The sequence below is a fragment of the Saccopteryx leptura genome, unplaced genomic scaffold, assembly GCF_036850995.1.
Source record: "Saccopteryx leptura isolate mSacLep1 unplaced genomic scaffold, mSacLep1_pri_phased_curated manual_scaffold_53, whole genome shotgun sequence".
Classification (NCBI taxonomy): domain Eukaryota; kingdom Metazoa; phylum Chordata; class Mammalia; order Chiroptera; family Emballonuridae; genus Saccopteryx; species Saccopteryx leptura.
In genome coordinates, this window is record NW_027095735.1 from 110,737 (window position 1) to 133,796 (window position 23,060).

The following is a 23,060-nucleotide window of genomic DNA, read 5'->3' on the forward strand; positions in this document are numbered from 1 at the left end:
CAAATATTGTTAAAAGGTCTTTTGAACCTGTCAAAGAAATCAAGTACAATATCCTCTGGCCACCTTTTGCATTGCTGGATCCTAGCCCAATCAAAAGTTTTAGGAAAAGTGTCTATTCATTTCTTTTGCCCATTTTTGGATTGGATTGTTTGTCTTCCTGGTATTAAGTTTTACAAGTTCTTTATAAATTTTGGTTATTAACCCCTTATCAGACGCAATGTCAAATATATTCTTCCATTGTGTAGTTTGTCTTTTTATTCTGTTCTTATTGTCTTTAGCTGTGCAGAAGCTTTTTAGTTTGATAAAGTCCCATTTGTTTATCCTGTCTTTTATTTCACTTCCCTGTGGAGACAAATCAGCAAATATATTGCTGCGAGAGATGTCAGAGAGCTTACTGCCTATGTTTTCTTCTAAGATGCTTATGGTTTCACGGCTTACATTTAAGTCTTTTATCCATTTTGAGTTTATTTTTGTGAGTGGTGTAAGTTGGTGGTCTAGTTTCATTTTTTGCAGGTAGCTGTCCAATTTTCCCAACACCATTTGTTGAAGAGGCTATCTTTACTCCATTGTATTTCCTTACCTCCTTTGTCAAATATCAGTTGTCCATAGAGCTGTGGGTTTATTTCTGGGTTCTCAGTTCTGTTCCATTGATCTATGTGCCTGTTCTTATGCCAGTACCATGCTGTTTTGAGTACAATGGCCTTATAATATAACTTGATATCCAGAAGTGTGATCCCTCCTGCTTTATTCTTCCTTTTCAAGATTGCTGAGGCTATTCATGTTCTCTTTTGGTTCCATATAAATTTTTGGAATATGTGTTCTATATCTTTGAAGTAAGTCATTGGTATTTTAATTGGTATTGCATTGAATTTATAAATTGCTTTGGGTAATATAGACATTTTAATGATGTTTATTCTTCCTAACCATGAGCACGGTATATGCCTCCACTTATTCATATCTTCCCTGATTACTTTTATCAATGTTTTATAATTTTCTGAGTACAAGTCTTTAATCTCCTTGGTTAGATTTATTACTAGGTACTTTATTTTTTTGGTTGCAATGGTAAAGGGGATTGATTCCCTGATTTCTCTTTCTGACAGTTCATTATTAGTGAATAAAAATGCCTGTGATTTCTGAGTATTGATTTTATATCCTGCCACCTTGCCGAATTCATTTATCAGGTCTAGTAGTTTTTTGACTGAGACTTTAGGGTTTTCTAAATACAATATCATATCATCTGCAAATAATGATAGTTTTACATCTTCTTTTCCAATTTGGATGCCTTTTATTTCTTTTTCTTGTCTGATTGCTGTGGCTAGGACTTCCAGAACTATGTTGAATAAGAGTGGTGAAAGGGGGCACCCCTGCCTTGTTCCTGATCTTAAGGGGATTGCTTTTAATTTTTGCCCATTGAGTATGATGTTGGCTGTGGGTTTGTCATAGATGGCCTTTATCATGTTGAGGTATGTTCCCTGTATTCCCACTTTGCTGAGAGTTTTGCTCATGAATGGGTGCTGGATTTTATCAAATGCTTTTTCTGCATCTATTGAAATTATCATATGGTTTTTCTCCTTTCTTTTGTTTATGTGATGAATCACATTGATTGATTTGTGAATATTGTACCAGCCTTGCCTCCCAAGAATAAATCCCACTTGGTCATGGTGTATGATTTTTTTCATATATTGCTGGATCCGGTTTGCTAATATTTTGTTGAGGATTTTTGCATCTAAGTTCATCAGGGATATTGGCCTATAATTTTCTTTTTTTGTGTTATCTTTGCCTGGTTTTGGAATGAATTATGCTCGCCTCATAAAAGGAGTTGGGAAGTCTTCCTTCTTCTTGAATTTTTTGAAATAGCTTGAGAAGGATAGGAGTTAGTTCTTTAAATATTTGGTAGAATTCACTTGTGAAGCCATCAGGCCCAGGACTTTTCTTTTTTGCGAGTTTTTTGATAGCTGTTTCAATCTCGTTTGTTGTAATTGGTCTGTTTAGGTTTTCTGATTCTTCCAGATTGAGTTTTGGAAGATTATATGATTCAAGGAATTTGTCCATTTCATCTAGGTTGTCTAGTTTTTTGGCGTACAGTTCTTCATAGTATTTTCTTACAATATTTTGTATTTCTGTTGTGTCAGTTGTTATTTCTCCACTCTCGTTTCTAATTTTATTTATTTGAATCCTCTCTCTTTTTTTCTTGGTGAGTCTCATTAAAGGTTCCTCGATCTTGTTTACCTTTTCAAAGAACCAGCTCCTGGTTTCATTGATCCTCTGTATTGTTTCTTTAGTTTCTATGTCATTTATTTCTGCTCTGATCTTTATTATTTCCTTCCTTCTACTACCTCTGGGCTTTACTTGCTGTTCTTTTTCTAGTTCTTTCAGATGCAGGGTTAAGTTGTTTATTTGAGCTTTTTCTAGCTTCTTGAGGTATGCCTGTAATGCTATAAACTTCCCTGTCAGGACTGCTTTTGCTGTGTCCCATAAATTTTGAGTTGATGTATGCTCATTATCGTTTGTTTCTAGGAATTTTAAAATTTCTTCTTTGATCTCAATGTTAACCCATTCATTATTTAATAACATGCTATTTAGTTTCCAAGTGTTTGAATATTTTTCAATTTTTCTATTGTGGTTGATTTCTAGTTTAATGCCATTGTGATCAGAGATAGTACTCGATATGATTTCAATCTTCTTAAATTTGTTGAGACCGCTTTTGTGCCCTAATACGTGGACTATTCTAGAGAATGTACCATGAGTGCTTGAAAAGAATGTATATTCTGTTGTTTTAGGGTGAAAGGTTTTGAAGATATTTATTAAATCGAGTTGATCTAATATGTCCTTTAAGTCTGCTGTTTCTTTGTTAATTTTCTTTCTTGAGGATCTATCTAATGATGTTAATGGGGTATTGAAATCCCCTACTATTATAGTATTGCTGTTGATCTCTCCCTTTAAGTCCATCAAAGTTTGCTTTATATATTTAGGTGCTCCTATATTAGGTGTGTAGATATTTATAATGGTTTTATCTTCCTTTTGGATTGCTCCCTTTATCATTATGTAGTGACCTTCTTTATCTCTAACTATGGTCTTTGTTTTAAAGTCCATTTTGTCTGATATAAGTATTGCTACCCCAGCTTTTTTTTCATTTCCATTTGCATGAAATATTTTTTTCCATCCTTTTATCTTCAGTCTGTGTGAATCTTTTGATTTAAGGTGTGTCTCTTGTAGAGAGCATATGTATGGGTCCTGTTTTCTTATCCACACAGCTACCCTATGTCTTTTGATCAGGTCATTTAATCCATTAACATTTAAAGTTATTACTGATATGTAATTGTTTATTGCTATTTTTTTTCTTTAAAACTGTATTCCTCTTTTGCTATATTCTTTTTTTCCTTTGATCTGATTACAACAGGCCCCTTAGCATTTCTTGCAGCCTTGGTTTGGTTGCAGTAAATTCCTTGAGTTTTTTTTGTCTGTAAAGCTTTTTATTTCTCCTTCAATTTTAAGTGATAGTCTTGCTGGATAAAGTAGTCTTGGTTGTAGGTTCTTGTTCTGCATTACTTTGAATATTTCTTGCCATTCCCTTTTGGCCGCAAGTGTTTTTGTTGAGAAGTCAGAAGTCATCCTTATGGGGGCTCCTTTGTAGGTGATAGTCTTTTTTTCTCTAGCAGCTTTTAATATTTTCTCTTTATCATTTAGCTTTGGTATTTTAATTATGATATGTCTTGGTGTTGGTTTCTTTGGGTTTCTCCTAATGGAGTTTTCTGTGCTTCCTGAACATGTGAAATGTTTTCCTGCCTTAATTGGGGGGAGTTTTCCACTATGATTTGTTTGAACAAAGTCTCTATCCCTTGTTCTTTCTCTTCTTCTTCAGGAACCCCTATGATGCAGATGTTATTTCTCTTCATGTTGTCACAGAGCTCTCTTAGAGTTCCCTCAGACTTTTTGAGTCTCTTTTCTTTTTTCTGCTCTGCTTCTGTGCCTTTATTTATCGTGTCCTCTAACTCGCTGATTCAATTCTCTGCTTCATCCATCCTGCTTTTAATTCCTTCCATTGTATTCTTTATTTCAGATATTGTATTTGTCATTTCTGACTGATTCTTTTTTATTATTTCAATGTCCTTTTTTATATTTGTTATCTCTTTATTTAGGTTTTCGTAATGGCCATCTATGGTTGTTCTAATATCTTTGAGCATCCTAACAATCGTTATTTTAAACTCTGCATCTGGTAATTTGGTTATATCTGATTCACTTAAGTCCTTTTCTGGGGATTTCTCTTGGTTTATTTGTGTTGTATTTCTCTGCCTCCACATTTTCTCTTCACGGGAGTGGCTGTGATCACACGCTCGGGTGCACAAGCGTTGGTGGCCTTGGCCTTTGCCCTGCCCCCGTGTGTGGCATTATGCTCGGTCCTGAGGGCACTGGCGAGCACCTTTGCTCAGCTGCGGGTCTCCGCCTGTTTCCGGGCTTTCGCCCTGCCCTTGCAGGAGAAGCCCGCTTGAGGAACGGCTGCTAGCCTTGGCTCTACCACCGGGAAGGACTGCGTGCCCAAGCTCTGCTCAGTAGCGGAACTCCGCCTCTTCTGGGCTTTTGGCTCCACCCCCGCAGGAGGAACCGGCTACCAAGTCAGACCGCAAGCCTGGGTTGCACGGGCGGGGCAAGGCTGTGCTCCTGTGCCCTTGCTCAGGGGCTGGTCTCCACCCTTTCCGGGGTTCCTGCCCTTCTCCCGCAGGCTGGATTACAGGCTGCCGGCAGCTGAGTTTGACAGCTTTTGCACGCCCCCTTCCCCCAGCCGGGCAAGATTGAGCTCACACCTGAGCCCAGTGGTGGCCAGCTGGCTTCTGCCCCTGCCAGCAGAACCACGCTTTTGTCTCCCGCTGCCGCCCGCCCTTCGGGCGAGCCCTCAGCCGCGTGGGTGGGGGCATTGCAGCTCGGACCCTAAGACTCACTACTGTAGACCCAAAAGCTCCCTCCTTCTATGCAACTCTGCTCTGAGTGCCGTGGGGGAGCTTGTTTGGCTGCTCTTCTGCTTCCCTTTGCTGGTATTGCTGTTTCCGGGGGAAATATTCACTTCAGCTTTGGGGAGTGACTCATCCCAGGGGTTAGGGTGGCTATCTCCCAAAATGTTTCTCCCTGTGCCTCCTAGATTATACTCTCTTCCTGTTACTCTGGTCCTCTCCTCTCTCCCCATCCCCAGGAGCCCCGGGTGAGTGGTTGTGAGAGAGATGTTCTGTGCGGTCCCTTTAAGAAGGATCCTGGGTCTGAGAAATCAGACTCTTTCTCACAAACAGTATCCTGACTTGTTTCCAGCTAAATACTGTCCTTACGCCTCTTCTGGGCTCTGGGGCTGCAGGCTGGGGCTTTGTTCCTGGGGCTCAGGACCCTTCCCCCTCTGCTAAACTCACTTCCCGCCACACGAGTCTCTCCCTGCTGCCGTTAGCTCCAGGGAGCTGGGCAGCCCTCTCTGCGTTTCCGCTTTTTCTACTAGTCTCGGTGCGGCTTCTTCAGTGTTCCTTGGTTGAAGAGTCCTCTTAGTTTAGTCCAAAGTTGGTTTTTCCAGATGATAGTTCTTAAAATTAGTTTGTATTCCACTTTGGTTCTGGGAGGTAGATGTTGGTATGTCCGCCTACTCCAGCACCCTCTTGTCTTTCCTCATAGCTAAAGCTCATAATCATTGTCAATTTAAAGAATTTTTAGTTGAAATGGAGAGTGAGTACACAGATCTTCTGTTGCATAACAAGGTACCTTGGTTATCAAGAGGAAATGTTTTGAAATGTTTCACTTCCTTATTAACAGAAATTAAAGCATTTCTCCTTGAGAAGGGTGTTCATTATCCAGAACTAATGAACAGTCAGTAGATCCAAAAATTTTATTTTATGGTAGATGTCAGGAAAAATTGGCACATAACAAGAAATCAAATTTGGAGAGACACTTTACAACTAAACACGTGACATTTAGTACTAAATATCCTGTGTATGATGCAAGGAAGAAAGCAGTTGAGGAACTTCAGAAGAGTCAAGAAAAATCAAGTTCTTATTTAATTACTTGATGCAATCTTCCAACAATGGAAATTCCAACAAATTTCTCATCTAAATCAGTTTAATCGTAAACTACAGGGGAAAGGAAACACAATTTTTTCGATGTTAGAAGAAGTTATTTCATTCAAAAGCAAATTATCTCCTTTTGCTCAAGATTTTGAAAGAGAAACTTTGATTCACTTTCCAATCCTGAAACATCGCCAAGAAAATAATTCTGATATTGACATTTGCTATTTCAAAACAACACTTTTAAATATGAGGGAACTGCCTGACCTGTGGTGGCGCAGTGGATAAAGCATCAACCTGGAAATGCTGAGGTCGCCGGTTCAAAACCCTGGGCTTGCCTGGTCAAAGCACATATGGGAGTTGATGCTTCCAGCTCCTCCCCCCTGTCTCTCTCTCTGTCTCTCTCTGTCTCTCTCTCTCCTTCTCTCTCTCCTCTCTAAAATGAATAAATAAAACAAACAAAAAAATTGTTAAAAAAAAAAAAAAAAATAAATAAATAAATATGAGGGAAGCTCTTCTCAACAGGTTTTAGGAATTCAGAAACAGCAAAGTGACGTTAGCCTTTGTTAGAAAACCTCTTAATGCTACTGTAACAGAATTAAATTTTTCTCCCTTTAATATTGACATTGGCAACTTTGAAATGCAATTGCTAGATTTAAAAAACAAAGAATTGTGGAGCTTGAAATTTGAATGTCTTTGGGCTGATATAAAAATATTGGAGAAAAACAAATGTGAACTTAGTTCACAGCACAAGTGACCTGCTTTGAAAGACCTGGAGAAGGAAGATATGTTGATTTTTAACACCTGGAATAGTATTCCTGACACATATAATCAGCTGAAAAAACTAGCGTTTGCTGTTCTTTCCTATTTCGGGTCTACATGTTCATGCAAACAATCATTTTCAAGCATGAACCTTATCAAGAGTAAATTAAGAAGTTGTCTTATTGATGAGAACCTGAAATCATGTCTAAAATTAAAAAAAAAAAACCTGACTTACCCAAACTTTCCAAGGAGATGCAAGGCCATTGTTCACATTAGTGTTTGTCAGTCATTGTCATGATTTAATTTTATGAATACCTTATAATTTAATTTTGTCAATAAATAATATCATTAAGTATGATATCAAGTTTTATTCAATGTACCTATAGTTTAACTAAGACTTAAAACTTTACATAAAATTTATTAAGTTAATTTTAGGGAGCATTGTGGAGTGAAAGAAGATGTAGTTTTGAGGACTGAGAAAGGTATGTTGAGATAGTTTGATCATATAGAGAGGTGAACGAAAGGAGATAGATGAAACACGTATACAGGACGAGTGTGGATGAGAGAGTTGGAGGGGTTGACCTCAGCGAACGTACCTCAATCAGATTGAGGACATTTTTAGCAAAGGCCAGCTTAGGAGTACCTTAATTAAGTTAATAACAATGTACCTACTTATATAGTTTAAGTTAAAAAAATTTGGCTCTCAAAAGAAATTTCAATTGTTTGTACTGTTGATATTTGGCTCTGTTGATTAATGAGTTTGCCGACTACTGCTCTAGGGAGTTTTCCAATCTGCCTTAGCTAACCATTCTGTTGCTTTGCTGTCAGAGACCAGCATGTGAATTAATTAGTATAAATCAGAATATCCTGGTTCATAAGCCTTAATTGTTAAAGCAAATACTCTTGCAAATACAATAGGGTCTTGAAGGTGTTCTAGGAAATCTTTCCTTAAATGTTTCATTTCTGTTCTTGTCCAAGGGACATGAGGGTGGGCCCACTCTTTTCCTGGGACTAATTTTTTTTGAAAGTTGCTATTAAAATTTCTTCCTCAATAAGCTGTTAGGTTATACAGTTTTTTTAGATTTTTTTTTGTATTTTTCTGAAGTTGGAAATGGGGAGGCAGTCAGACAGACTCCCGCATGCGCCCGACTGGGATCCACTGGGCATGCCCACCAGGGGGTGATGCTCTGTCCATCTGGGGCATCACTCTGCTGTGACCAGAGCCATTCCAGTGCCTGAGGCAGAGGCCATGGAGCTATCCTCAGTGCCAGGGCCAACTTTGCTCCAATGGAGCCTCGGCTGCGGGAGGGGAAGAGAGACAGAGAGGAAGGAGAGGGGGAGGGGTGGAGAAGCAGATGGGCGCTTCTCCTGTGTGCCCTGGCTGGGAATCAAACCCAGGACTCCTGCATGCCAGGCCGATGCTCTACCACTGAGCCAACCGGCCAGGGCTTTAGATAGTTTTTATAAATCAGGTGTAGTGCCTGACTAGGTGGTGGCACAGTGGATAGAGCATCAAACTGGGATGCCGAGGACCCAGGTTTGAGACCCCGAGGTCGCCAGCTTGAGCGCGGGCTCATCTGGTTTGAGCAAAAAAAAAAAAAAATGCTCACCAGTTTGGACCCAGGGTCACTGCCTCAAGCAAGGGGTTACTCGGTCTACTGAAGGCCCGCAGTCAAGGCACATATGAGAGAGCAATCAATGAACAACTAAGGTGTTGCAATGCGCAACAAAAAACTAATGATTGATGCTTCTCATCTCTCTCTGTTCCTGTCTGTCTGTCCCTGTCTATCCCTCTCTCTGACTCTCTCTCTGTATCTGTAAAAAAAAAAAAAAAATTATATATATAAAAATAAATAAATAAATAAATAAAATATTTATATAAATAAAATTTGAGTGTAGTTGGAGGAAGAGGAAAAGGAAGAGAAAGTAAAGAGGAAAGACCAGGAAAAGGGAGTTGTTAGGGGGATAAAGCGAGGTGGGAGACTGAGAGGCAAGAGGGGTTTGATGGTTGTCGGCTTTGGAAGCCTTTTTAATTTCTGGGACAGTCTGTAATATTTTTTTTAATTTATTTTCTATGTTGAGGCAAGTTGTTTAAGTCTTCTTTTAGAAGCTTCAGGGACAATTAAAACCTGATTCTTATTTGTTTTGCCTAAGTTCATAGCCAGGCTTTTCTAGTTGTGTGCACAGTTAGAATAATTTAGAGACCTCACATGTTCCCCATTCTGGCCAATGTAGTTAGAAAATTTTTGGTTAGTTTGCTCCACTTGCCAGTGGAAGCTCTGTACATATTGTGCTTGAGCCCTGCCAGAATTTCAGTGGAAGGCTGCCCACCTTGGGGTTGGTCAGCTTTTGAAACTCAATTTCTCATATTTCTTTTTATTTTCTTTATAAAGGTCTGCACAGTCAGAATAACTTCTGAGGACTTCTTTTGTAGTGGGTCAGAGTGTGCTTCTTGTGAGTTTAGCTTCTAAAGGTGTCACCCTTGGTTGTCTCAGCTCTCTTATGCATCTAAGTTTCTTCCTCTGGTGTTTAAAACTACTGCGGGTGCTGAGAACACTGGGATCACCATGCCTTATGCGTGCTTTCCAGACAAGCTTTTTTAGATAAAATGGTCTTCGGTAAATTCACTATGGGACTACATCACATTGTGAGAGAGACTCCTTGACAACCACTACTTCCTGGTCTCCTGAGAATATCTGGGGCTGGAAGGAGCAAGTGTCCCTTTTCTTCAGAGATATAAGTTAAGTTCAGTCTCTCATTGTTGTAGGTATTGTTCAGATGCACAGGCAATTTTAATCTGTAGACTGAATAAATAGCCAGCCAGCCCCTTCACTCCCTATTCTTCCCTGGTTTTCTTTTTAAGGAGCTACATTTATCTTTCACTCTAGGAGGTTGTAACAGACCCAATAAAAATCAGGACTTGCAAGCAAATCAGGGATTAGGATCCAAGAGGACTCACCAGTATACCAGAAGGAAGACTTGGAGTCAGAGAGGCTCAATGGGCTGTGCTGATGCCAAGCACTGGGTCCAGCCCAACTTCACTCTGGATCCTGCTGACTATGCCAAGTATTTATTGATTTTTAAAGAAGGTTTTATTTGTTGATTTTTAGAGAGAGGAGAAAGAGAAAGGGCAGGGGAAGAATGGGAAATATCATCTCAGAGTAGTTGCTTCTTGTATGTGCCTTGACCAGGCAAACCTAGAGTTTCAAACCAGCGACCTCAGATTTCAGGTTGATGCATTATCTACTGCACCACCACAGGTTAGGCTTGACTATGCCTAGTGAATGTCAATAAAAAGAAATTAAATTCTTGGCCCTTGCCAGTTGGCTCAGTGGATAGAGCGTCAGCCCAGTGTGCAGACATCCTGGGTTCAATCCCTGGTCAAGGCACACATGAGAAGTGACCATCTGCTTCCCTTTCCCTCCTTCTCCTCCTTCTCTCTTCCCCTCTCACAGCCAGTGGCTTGATTCTTTCAAGCATCCATCTGGGGTGCTGAGAATATCTCAGTTGGTCTGAGCATTGGCCTCAGGCACTGAAGAAAGCTCAGTTGATTTGAGCATTGGTCCCAGATGGGCATTGGATCCCGGTTGGGGCACATGGAGGAGTCTGTCTCCTCCTCCTCTCACTTAAAAAAATAAAAAATAATAAAAGAAACTGGATTCTTTAAAGTATAAGATTTGAGAGGGAGCTAGGGTGGATAGCTCTTTCCTTAAGAGAAATTCCAGGTTCATAAAAAATTTAACAGAACATGCAGAGATTTCTTATATAACACCTGTTTTACATACATAACATCTCCTATATCAACTTCTCCTACCAATATGTGTGTAGTTTTCTTTTAATTTTCTATTTGTTTAATTCTCATTGTTGTTTTAAGGTGTGGTGACATATGACATGGGGCATTTTTTATATACTAATTTGTTCTCTCTCTATCCTCTAGTGTGGTATCTGCTAAGGTCTTTGGCCCATTTTAAAATTAGGTTGGTAGTTTTCTCACTGTTGAATTTGAAGACTTCTTTGCTTTGTTTTGCATAATAGTTCTTTACAGGTATGTGTTTTACAAATACTTTTTCCAAGTCTCTGGCTTCTTTTTTTGTACTCTTTTTTTTTTTTTTGTATTTTTCTGAAGCTGGAAACAGGGAGAGACAGTCAGACAGACTCCCGCATGCGCCTAACCGGGATCCACCCGGCACGCCCACCAGGGGTGACACTCTGCCCACCAGGGGGCGATGCTCTGCCCACCAGGGGGCGATGCTCTGCCCCTCTGGGGCGTCGCTCTGTCGCGACCAGAGCCACTCTAGCGCCTGGGGCAGAGGCCAAGGAGCCATCCCCAGCGCCCGGGCCATCTTTGCTCCAATGGAGCCTTGGCTGCGGGAGGGGAAGAGAGAGACAGAGAGGAAGGAGGGGGCCGGGGTGGAGAAGCAAATGGGCGCTTCTCCTATGTGCCCTGGCTGGGAATCGAACCCGGGTCCTCCGCACGCCAGGCCGACGCTCTACCATTGAGCCAACCGGCCAGGGTCTTTTTTTGTACTCTTGATGAGGATGACTTGTGTTTGTTTTTGCTTCTTTTTCTTGTTTTGTTTTCTAATTTTATTGAAGTTTTGGGGTGACACTGGTTAATAAAAGTATTGTACAATATACATGTTCACCATCCCAAGTCAAGTCTCCTTCCATCACCACTTATTCTCCCTCTACCTTCTTCTACCTCCCCCACCCTTTCCCCCTTTTAATTCCCATACTGTTGCCTCTGTTTATGAGTTTTTTTCTTTTCTTAATATCTTCAAATTTTTTACCCAATCCCCCAATCCCCATCTCCCCTGCAGCTATCAGTCTGTTTTTTGTATCTATGAATCTCTTTCCATTCTGTTTGTAAGTCTACTTTGTTCATTAGATTCCACTTATAAATGAAATCATATGGTACTTGTCTTTCTCTGACTAACTTATTCCACTTAGTGTAATAATCTCAGATCCATCTATGCTGTCACAAAAGGTAAGACTTTTTTTCCTTTTTAGGGTTGAGTAGTATTCTATTGTGTAAATGTACCACAGCTTTTTCATCCACTCATCCACTGATGGGCACTTGGGCTATTTCCAGATCTTGGCTGTTGTAAATAATATTGCAGTAAACATAAAGGTGCATATATTCTTTCAAATTAGTATTTTGGGTTTCTTTGGATATAGGCCCAGAAGTAGAACCACTGGGTCATCAGGCAGTTTTATTTTTAATTTTTTGAGGTGACTCCATACTGCTTTCCACAGTGGATACACCAATCAGCTTTTCTACAAATAATTCACAAGGATTCCCTTTTCTCCACATCCTTGCCAACACTTGTTGTTTGTTGATTTATTGATAATAGCCATTCTAACAAGTGTGAGGTGATACCTCACTGTGGTTTCAATTTGAATTTCTCTGATTATTAGGGACATTGAGCATATTTTCATATGCCTCTTGGCCATCAGTATGTCTTCTTTGGAGAGATAACTATTCAGGTCCTTTGCCCATGGTTTTTAAAAAAATTTTTTAAGACTTTATTTATTCATTTTAGAGAGGAGAGAGAGAGAGAGAGAAAGAGAGAGAGAGGGAGAGAGAGAGAGAGAGAGAGAGAGAGAGAGAGAGAAGGGAGAAGCAGGAAGCATCAACTCCCATATGTGCCTTGACCAGGCAAGCCCAGGGTTTCGAACCGGCAACCTCAGCATTCCAGGTCGATGCTTTATCCACTGCGCCACCACTGCCCATGTTTTGACGGGATTGTTTGGGTGTTTTTTTATCGTTGATGTTTATAAGTTTCTTATAAATTTTGGATATTTTCCCCCTTCAGATGTATTAGTAAATATATTCTTTCATTCAGTGTATTGTCTTTTCATTTCATTGATGGTTTCCTTTGCAGTGCAAAAGTTTTTAGTTTGATATAATCCCATTTGTTTATTTTTTCTTTCATTTCCCTTTTCCAAGGTGGTATATCAGAAAAAAATCTTGCTACAAAGAATGTCTAAGATTTTACTGCCTATGTTTTCTTCTAGGATTTTGATGGTTTTGAGTTTAACATTTAAGCCTTTAATATATTTTGATTTTATTTTTGTGTATGGTGTAAGAAGGTGGTCCAGCTTTTGCTTCTTAATATTTGATTTGAAATGTGAGAGTTCAAAAATGAACTAATAAGCAAAATAGAGACAAATTCATGATGGGGATCAGGCTCACAGCTATTGGGGGAGGCCGAGGGAGGGGAGTGAAGAGATTAAGCAAAAAGGACAAAAAACTTCATGAACATGACAACATGGTGATTGCCCGTTAGGAGAGGTGGGAGTGGGTATGGGAGAGATAAATGGTGATGGACTAAGAATTGACTTGGTGGGGTGAACACACAATATGGTATACAGAGATGTGTTGTAGAATTGGGCAACTGAAACCTCTATAATTATGTTCACCAGTGTTGCACCAATAAATTCAATTTAAAAATAAGAATAAAGAAAGAAAGAGGCCTAGATTGGTTGGCTTGTAGCAGAAAACAACCCGGCAGAGGATAGACACTCAGATAACTAAATCAATAAAGGAAGGAGAATTTATTTAAGCCAGCAGAGCACATGGGGATTGTAGCTCCAAATGACAGGCTCTCCGAAGTTGACTTTCTCATAGGTTATATACCTTTATAGTCTCTAACCAATGGTCATGTGAGTTCTTTGTTTAAGGTTTCCCAAGACTCAAGCAGAGGGGAGGGAAAGTTTTGGTGGGGTCAGCAAGGGGGAAAGAGTTTCTAGATCACTGGTCATAGTTACATATAAATTTTGCTATTCTTGCTTTGTATGGTAACTATGGGATACAGTTAATTTATTACTGGCTGACTCGGTTACCCCTGCTGGCTTCTTTCCCTTGTATTCTTTTCATTTCTTCCTTTTCAGGGAAGAGGGGGCCTTCCCCTCCTTCCTCATTTCCCTTTTTGAGAGTTCAGAATTTCTTTTATACTGGAGTTTCACATTCTTTATCTGATCCCAAGGGGAAGGCCTTATAGTGGTGGGTAAAGTATACGCAGGCCATTTTTCATTGCTGTATTGTGGCCTTTATCATGTTCCTTATGCTGTTTATTAATAGTGGCAACAAACATGAACCAATTAAGCAAATTCCTAGGAGCAGTAAGACTGCTCCTATTAGGGTTTTAAACCCATCAAAGGCTGAGAACCATCCGCAGAAAAGGCTACTTGGGTCCCATTTGTCCCAGACTTGCACAAGCACATGTGCTATTTTTGTCATCTTGACAAGATCCTCAACTGCCTGGCCTTGGTCATCTGTTTGCAGGCAACAATTAGTGAGACTAAATTCCCCACACACTCCTCCTTCTGCTGCTAACAGTCTAGTGCTAATCTGTTTTGGTAGATGGCATTTCTCACCTGAGTTTGCTGATGTGCAAGGAGGGTTAGGGCTATCCTAGTCTCATTAGTAATGATATCTAAAATTGCCTGCAATTGGATAACCCGGTTTAACATATAAATGGGGGTGTGGTACCCCCAAGATCCATCCTCTGCCCAGGTGGGAGGTCTATGATATTAAATTATCTGCTCTGGGGGCCATTCATCACCTTTCCAGTCTCCTATCTGGAGTTCTCTTTTTACTCATTATAAAGGCTGTAGAGCTGGATAGCCAAGCAGTTCCCCTGTTTTCAGAGGCAAGAGAAAAAAGGAGTGATTTATTGTACCTATTACACAGCTTCCTTCCCAATTCTTGGGAAGATAAGTAAAAGCCCCATTTCCACAGATCTAGTAAAGTCTACATAGTGCTATCCAGTCTCTGGCCATGCCTGGGTCTTGCCAGGCTCCAGTTAGCTGAGGAAATCTGGCCAGTGGATTTCTTTTCATCTGGTTTTCCCACCACATACTTTGCTTGGAGGTGGCATTATAATACATTGCCCAAGGCAAGTCAGTTCCCCAGCTGATTCAGTCAGATCTCCTCCTCCTCTGGCTAAGCAATACCGCCCTATGAGAGTATGTTTTAAAATCTATTGGCTGTCATCAGAGGTGCAGGGGGTCATTATATTTGGCCTAGCCTCTGTGGGAACTAGTTCCTTAGCTACCCAAGGCCATCTGTCCCCGCTTAGAGTTTCCCCACATACATAGCAAGAGGTGGCATCTAGGGAATGGGCTATTCCCTCAGCCATCCTGAGGAACAAGTTCTTAGTTGTTGGTGGGTGTGGTGGTAGGGATCTAATTGCTTTTTTATAAAAAGACATATATTTGGAAGGCTCAAACTGGATGGTTCTGTATCTGGCCTTGGATGATGAGTTGAGCATAGGGGTCTAGGCCAGCTCTATTAATGCCAAGGCTTAATACATCATTTTTCCTCCAGTGGGGGTCCAGGGGATTGGTTATAACTAGCTCTAAGGGATTGCATTCATGGCTAGTACAATTTGACAGGGATGTTCCTTTCCTCAGGTATACTTCCCTTTTCTTGGAACTATCTTTTTCCCAGGTTGCCCATAAGACACATGACTAATATGCACAGCTGGTTTCACAAGTGAAAATTTACTTTTCTTCTACCCTGTAGCTTCTCTTCCAGCTGAGAGACCTGCAGGTCCTTCCTTCATCCCATGGCACCTGGCATCTGGCTTCACATGCATCAAACCTCAGTGTAACTTGTCTGGGGTTTCCTTTAAATTTGGTCTGAGTTATTGTTGGTCCTTCTATCCATTTCCCCCATTCTCCTGCTGCTATTTTTATTTCAAATATTGTTGTAGTAGGAGGGTCTGTAGGATTATAGGACAAAGGGCTGGTTATCCCCTGGGTCACACACTGAATATTGAGTCTGATTATAGGTACAGGTACCTTTCTGAGTTCCTTCACACTCATAGAAGCTATAGAAAAATAAAGCAGTGGAGACCTTTAGGCCTTCCTTGGTGACATGGATACACAGTTCACAGTCCTCTGCCCTAGTTCCCCTCCTTCCCCAGAGTCCAATTATAAAAAGCCCCATGGTAAGTTTCCTCAGGCTTCAGTTATACACGGACCAGCCAGTTCCTGGTTTGTGCCTGGAGCAGGGCATGTTGTCCTTCTCACGGTCAATTTACAAGGGTTGGCAGGATAAGTCACTGCTGTCCACAAAGGTGTATCTGCCGGCACTGGAGGCTTCAGCCAGCTATGGTGAATCCAGGTGAGCATGCCTTCTACCTTGGCAGCAGTGGGAGTGGTCAGGATCACGGTGTAGGGTCCCTTCCACTTGGGTTGGAGGGGAGCTGGATTCCAATCCTTGACCCATACCTGGTCTCCTAGGGAAAAAGAATAGACAGGGGCAAAAACAAACTGATCAGAGCCCTATCTAGCACCCACTTGGATATGGTACTGGCTACTTTGCTTAAAACTTCTAATTGCCTCTGTAGTTCTGTTCCTCTTAATTCTCAGGGAGTCCCTGGAAAACTGCATAATATTGGGGGAGGCCTATTGTATAATACCTCATAAGGTAAATACCCAGTGTTCTTGGGGTGGGTGCACTGAACCTTCAACAATATTAGAGGCAAAGCTTGCACCCATTAAAGACCTGTTTCCTGACATAATTTTCTAAGCCCTAACTTCAGAGTCCTGTTCATGCATTCCAACTTTCCCAAGCTTTGAGGTCTGTATGTTGCATTGTAAGGCCAGGGGCTGCCATTGTGGCCATTCACATGCAGGTTCTTATTGAATTCGGGCAGATGGTAAAGAAATGGCGGAGTTGGAGGATGGTGGGCCATTCTGTTTATTGGTGTCTCACCAAGACAGGCAAGCCACAAGAGAAGCCAAGGGAAAAGCAGAAAACCTGCTTTTCCCATGGAGGGCAAGGGATCAGGGAGGCCTCTGCAATGGTGATAGCAGGAACCAAGAGAGCGAGCCCCCGGTCTGTCCCCATTTTATAGTGTAGAAATCAAAACCTTTAATCCAATATACAAATAAGGAAGTCTCTGATACAAAGTCACTTATCTGAGGCATAAACGGGATTCCTCATAAGAATGCACCACCCCCTATTATGCAACAGTCAAAGGTTTGGGGAAAAGCTTAGTTTTAAAACTAAGCCTTAGGCTATAATGACTTTGCCAGCTTACAGCCTGTCTCCCACACCCAAAGCGACCGAACATACATATCATATTTAAAAATTTATTTGACCAACATTCTACCCCTTTTGCTGCTATACAATTTAAACCACAACTATCTTCCATGATGGTTACTGTGCAAGGAGTGGGGTACATTGCATAAACAGAAACAGTACAAACTACAGCAATAGGATTAAGAAATCAAAAGCTATGGGCGAAATGAGAAAGCTGTCATCAGCACCAAGAGAGGCAAATCTTTTCCCTCTGGCAGAATACAGGCCAGAGTTTTATCTGCAGACAGCATAGTAGCTGTTCCTAGAGGTTGCCCTGAGCGAGCATACCAAACCTTATTGGCCAATACACCAGCATCTGCTGGTTCTATGTGTAGTAAAATAGGAGAACTCATTATTGGCCATAAGGAAATTATGAAGGTGCCCTTCATAATGCTGTCCCCCCTGAGCACTTAAGGGATAATACACTTCTACCTTAGATGGCCAGGTGCTAGTTGCCCAAGGATTTAACTGGAGGTCCATTTCTAGCCCCTTTCCCCATGGTGCCAACAAGGCCACCCATCTCAGATGTGGGCCCTGTATAGTCCAGGGCCAAGTCCATTGAAGCCGTTGGCCTTTAAGGAGGGCTGTTGGGGCAGGCAAGAGCACGTTGCCCTGCTGTCCAAAACCTGGATTGAGTAAAATGTCCTTGGTGCATATCTGCAACTAAATGGAGGCAGCTGCCCGATGCAGGAGGGCTTCTACTGGAGCTGGGCCCCTCTGTCAAGGTCTTTTATTCAAAATTTAGAATGTTTTCCATAAGCAATGTGTCCATCCAGTAAGGGAGCTAGTGCCCCCCTCCTGTCTCAGTCCCTGCTTCAAGAGTCCCCGCTCAATGATACCAGCAGCCTGGGGGTGGTAGGGAACATGGTACTTTTAGTCCACCCCCAGCTCTTGAGCCCATTGCCTCACCATTGAACCAGTGAAATGGGTATCATTGTCACTTTCAAGGACCAGCAGTCGCCCATATGCAGCACTCAGGTGGTCCAGAGCCTGTATAACTGCCCTCTGGTCAGGGTTATGGGCAGGGTAAGCAGCAAGCAGCCCGGTGGCAGTATTTACACAAGTGACTGCACACTGGTACTTTTCTGATTTTGGTAAGGGTCCAATGATGTCTATTTGCCATTGTTTCAGTGGAACATGACCCCTCTGGATCTGTCTAGGTGACGCCAGTGGTCTCCGAGGGTGCTCCTTGGAACATACTGCACATTGCTCACAGACTGCAAGTACCTCTGCATAGGACACAGGCAAGTTCCACACCTTAACCGTAACCCACATAATGTTCTGTCCCACATGGAGCAGGTGCTGGTGGAGCCACTGCGCCACTTCACCTGCAGGTGCAGTCTCCAACCATTGCACCCTTGCCAATGTATCTGCCTCATCATTCCCAGGATGGGCTAAAGGGACATGCCTTGTGACATGATATACTGTCCCCTACTTCTGGTGTCCTATTTCCCATGAGTCCTGCCACATGGCCTGACCCCATAGTGGACAGTACATTACCATCCACTACTAGTTAATGTGCCAAGTAGCAATCCAAAGGGTCAGTCCACGATAGACAGCCTAGCTGTCAGTACAGATCATCAGAGGTGAAGGTTCATTATGGGAAACTAGCCAAACAGCTCTTAATTCTGCCCATTGGCTGCGTTGGCCTGTACCTGTGTCCATCCAAATAGTCTCAGTGGCCAGATGGAAGGCTATAACCGTCCATTTGGCAGGTTGGCCCCTGCTGGAGCCATCAGTATACCAGGCATCCTCGAGGATGGGCACCCGCCCCTCCTGGTAGGGACTAACTCAGGTTCTGCCTCCTGAGTCCCAGCTGCACCTGACTCTAAGGTCGCATAGGTGATTGGACCCAAGACTTCCTGCAGTTCTGCCCTGAACAGGCTGGTGCTAAGAGCACAGCATTGTTGCAGGTAGGCACCCCACTTGGCCAGGGTGGTTTGGTTGCCCAATCTCTCACCCATCCTGCAATAGGGCATGTTGTCTGACTGTAACTGGTGTTGTGGTTGTAATCCTCTCAGTGGCCTGGAGGGCAGCATACACAGCTGCCAGCTGCTTCTTCATTAATGAGTAATGAACTTCAGCACCTTTCCACAATTGGGACTAAAACCCAATAGGTTGCCGTAAGCGCTCTGTCTGTTGCCACAAGCCCCATCCAAACCCCTCCAGGTTACATGAACATCCAGCTCACAGGGCCTGGCAGGATCAAACACATTCAAGGCCTGTGCCACCTTGACAGCTCTCTTAGCTGCTGCAAATGAACCTTGAGCCTGCTCAGTCCAATCCCAACGAACCCCCTTCCGAATAAGGTTATACAGGGGCAACTTGGGCATATTCCTCATGATCCAAATTGAGACCATTCTGGAGACATGTTGGATAGAAATGTTTTAAAACATAGAAAATTAGATTCTACTATTTTAACTGGGAAAAAATAATGATTCAGTTGTACCTCATTTAACAATCTCAAGTAATTGTCCCCAAATATCACCAAAAATATTCTTTAGAAGGCTAACAGTCCATACTATACTTAGATGTCAACATTTAACTTCATATTGACTATGGGTACCTGAAGTAAGGTCAACATGGTGTGAAAGTGGAAATACATTTTCCTTTTACAAGGAAATGACACGCACGGTAATGTAAACTATACAGATGAAATGCATTTATAAGTTACTAAAGATGCTCTCTAAATTGGATCTGAGTAATAAGTGCCACCAAGTCCTGACAGCTCTTGTGGTCTCAGTTTGCAGGTCCCTAATGGCTAATGATTTCAAATGTCTTTTCATGTGCTTGCCTGTGTCTGTACATTCTCTTTGTAAACTGCTGCTCATCCTTTACTGTTTATTCTCATTCGTTGTTTTCTTTCTGTACCTTTGAGAGCTTTCCAAGTGCTTGCATATCCTGGATATCTATTTTCCAAATACATGCTTGCATACACAGAACACAAGTTTTATGTCAGGTATGTAATATACAGATATTTCCTCCAAAGTTTTAAATTTTTATTAAGTGCAGTTTATCAAAGTTTTTCATTATGAACTGTGTTTCTGATGTCTCCAGGCCACTAATATTTTCTCCATTCTTTTCTTCTAGAAGACTTACAGTTTTAGATTTTAAATTAGGTCCATTTTGAGTTACATTTTATATAAAATGTTAGGTGTAGTTATAGGTTCTTTTCACCCTGGCATATGAATACCTAATTCTTCTACTATCACTTACTGACTCTATTTTCCCCATTGTATTGCTTTTGCATCCTTGTCAAAAACCAGATGACCATATCTGTATGGGTCTATTTCTAGTCTGTATTCTGTTCTTCTGAGTTATGTCTATGTATTTGCCAATACTACAGCATCCTCATTATTGTGGCTTTATAGTAATTCTAAAAATTGTGTAGCAAGTTATCCAACATTTTTTATTTCCAAAATTGTTTTGGCTGTTGTAATTTGCTTTGCCGTTTTATAAAGATTTTAGAATTAGCTTGTCTGTATCTCCAAAATTCCCTAAGATCTTGACTGCAATTGTGTTAAATCCATTGATCAATTTAGGGAAAACTGACATCTTGACTAATACTTCACCTTCCACATCACAGTGTAAATAGTTATTCTTATCTACTCAGTTGTTCTTTGACTTCTTTCATTCATTACTTGTAGTTTCCTCATAAACACCATGTATATGCTTATTAGACTCATGTTTAAATATTTCAGTAGAGAGGTAAATGGTACTGGGTTTTTGTTTGTTTGTTTGTTTTGAGAGAGGCAGGGAGAGAGAGACAGGAACATTGAGCTGTTCCTGTATTCGCCCTGACTAGGGAATTGAACTTGGTTACCTTTGTGCTTCGGGCCCACGCTCCAATGAACCAAGCTATCCAGCCAGGTCTTAATGGTACTGTTTTTTAATTGAAATTATTGCAGTGACATGGTTAGTGTATAGAAGCACTGTTCTTTTGTGTTGACATTGTATCCTAAGCCTTTCAGTTTCAATGATTAACTCCAGGACCTTTTTATTTTATTTTTTTTTTTAGGTAATTTTAGAGCAATAGCTTCAATTTCTTGTATTTTCATGTGTCCACATGAAAACGTAAGCAAGGGTTAGGTGTAGCTAATCTTAACCTTGGTGAACACTCTAATCCACCTGGGCTGTTTCCACTGCTTCTCTGTCTTTCAGGATGCTGTTCTAAAAATGTTTTACCTTGATGTCTCTTAACCTTTTGAATAGTGAGGTTTTTTTTATGCTCACTGACCCCCAGGAGTGTTATTTTTCAAAAAATGAAATTAGTTCCATTTCCAGTTTTATTAATTTAAAATCATGTTTGTTTGATAACCAATTTATGGAAACAAGAAGAACATACATTTGCCTTTTTTTAATGTTGCCTTACACATGTACGATCGTACTCTGGGTGGTCAGGAGGCACGAGGACATATGTGAATGTTCCTACTACTCAAAGGGTTAATGAGGTATGAGGCTTTCTCCTTCACCCCCTGGGGTTGAGCTGCAGGCTATAAAACTGTTCAGACACAGCATGGCATTCTCCACTCATTAACAGGTGTCCTTTCATTTTTGTTGCAGTCATCTGGACTCATTTGTTTCAGTGTCACTCTGTGTAAGGGACATGTGCAGCTGGCACCTGTGGCTAGTCTTACTTTCACTGTCTGTGTAAGTAATAAACTGGCACTAAAAAGGGCTCGTTGTCTTGTGACTGACTGGCTGAGTCCAGGGTCTTTCTGACCCTGTGCTGGAAACAGCAAAACAGCAGGATAAGATTCAATAACAGAATTGTTTAGGCTCTCAGAAGAGAAATTAGAAGTCAGCATGTTTCCTGTCCTGTACTTCACCCCTTGAAAACTTTTGCTGTCTGCTTCCTTGAGTTATTTGTACTGGCTAATAAATATCTGAGTAAGGCTGGGGACAGGGCTTCAGTCCTTTGGTCTGTTGGGGAAGGGGCTGTTGCCTCCCTTCGGCCCCTCGGAACATGTCATCTGGTCTCCAAGTAGTTCGTTGTTGCATCGACACTCCTGGTCTGTGCTTCCAACAGCTGTGCTGTGTCACTGGGAGGTGAGTGTCCACATTTGGGACTCTTGTAAGGTGCATGAGCAGGAAGAGGTTTCATGGAAACCTGCTGACACAAATACCAACCCACAGAAATACCTGCCACATTAAGAGAGGAGGGTTAATTCACATGCATGCACCAACACTCACACTAAAGTATTATACACACTTAAAGAGAAGAGGAAGAAGTCCCTCTGACTAACCATGAGCTTTCATAATATCTTAACAATCTCTGCCTTATCTCTCACCTTCCCAGTCTATTCACTGTGACATGGCAAGAAGCCAGCAGAGAACAGAGGGGTCCATCTAATAATTACCCAACTAATATCTCACTCAGTAACAGTGATGATGACAATAAAATGATAGTAAAAAACATGGGTGGACCTTTTCTTTGAACAAGAGATTCTACAAGGTGCTCTTTCAGTCCATTTATGGACCCCAGAGGTCTATCCTATGTCTATCTGTTCCTTTTTCCTTCTCCAGGGCTGGGTCTCTGGACTCCTGCTCTTCTTCTATATCACACTGCATCATAATAATTTTCCCCCCAAAACTCTGAAGAATTGTAGACAGTGCAGGTGTGGAGGTGGATTTTGTGTGGGAGTAGAGGGACCTTTTACAATCCAGGATCAAGAAGTATGGGAAGTCTAGGATGAGCTGGTGTTTGGTGAATGACAGACCAAGGAGTCTGACAACTGGGTTTTCCCCTTGGCAGTGTTCACAGAAAGACACGTCACAGCTTTGAAAGGTTTCATGGTGGTATATAACCTGAGTCTTGGAAATATCTGAGCAATTGGAATTAGTTCAGGAATACTTTACTAAATTTTTGACGTTCTCTTTCTTATATAAAACTATGACTCATCATACTCCTCCCTCTGGTGCTCTGTTGTAATGTGAAGAGCATAGGTACATAAATATATAGGGCACAGCATACAGTCCCAGACCCAGTTCTTCTGCTGCTCTGCCATGAACTACTGCAGGGTGATCAAGAGACATGGAGCCAGAATCTTTGGTAAGGGGATCCCAGCTATAAGTCTAGCTTATGTGTTATCACACCCCTCTTGTGCCTCTAAACCTCAAACTTAATTCTCCATCCTATTCAATTCTTGGCTTCCCATCTCTTAATCACC

The 23,060-nt window shown here is 41.5% G+C and overlaps 1 protein-coding gene across 1 annotated transcript in view; it reads right to left on the reverse strand.

Annotated features, from left to right (window-relative positions):
- The window catches only part of LOC136387044 (insulin growth factor-like family member 4), an 89,885-nt gene extending 70,069 nt beyond the window's left edge, over positions 1-19,816 (reverse strand). Inside the window, exons 1-2 of the mRNA XM_066358108.1 lie at positions 19,762-19,816; positions 15,845-16,042 (exon numbers count right to left, since the gene is read on the reverse strand). Coding sequence (XP_066214205.1) covers positions 15,845-16,042; positions 19,762-19,816 — 253 coding nt within the window. The remainder of the gene's footprint in view (positions 1-15,844; positions 16,043-19,761) is intronic.
- Between the last annotated feature and the right edge of the window lie 3,244 nt (positions 19,817-23,060).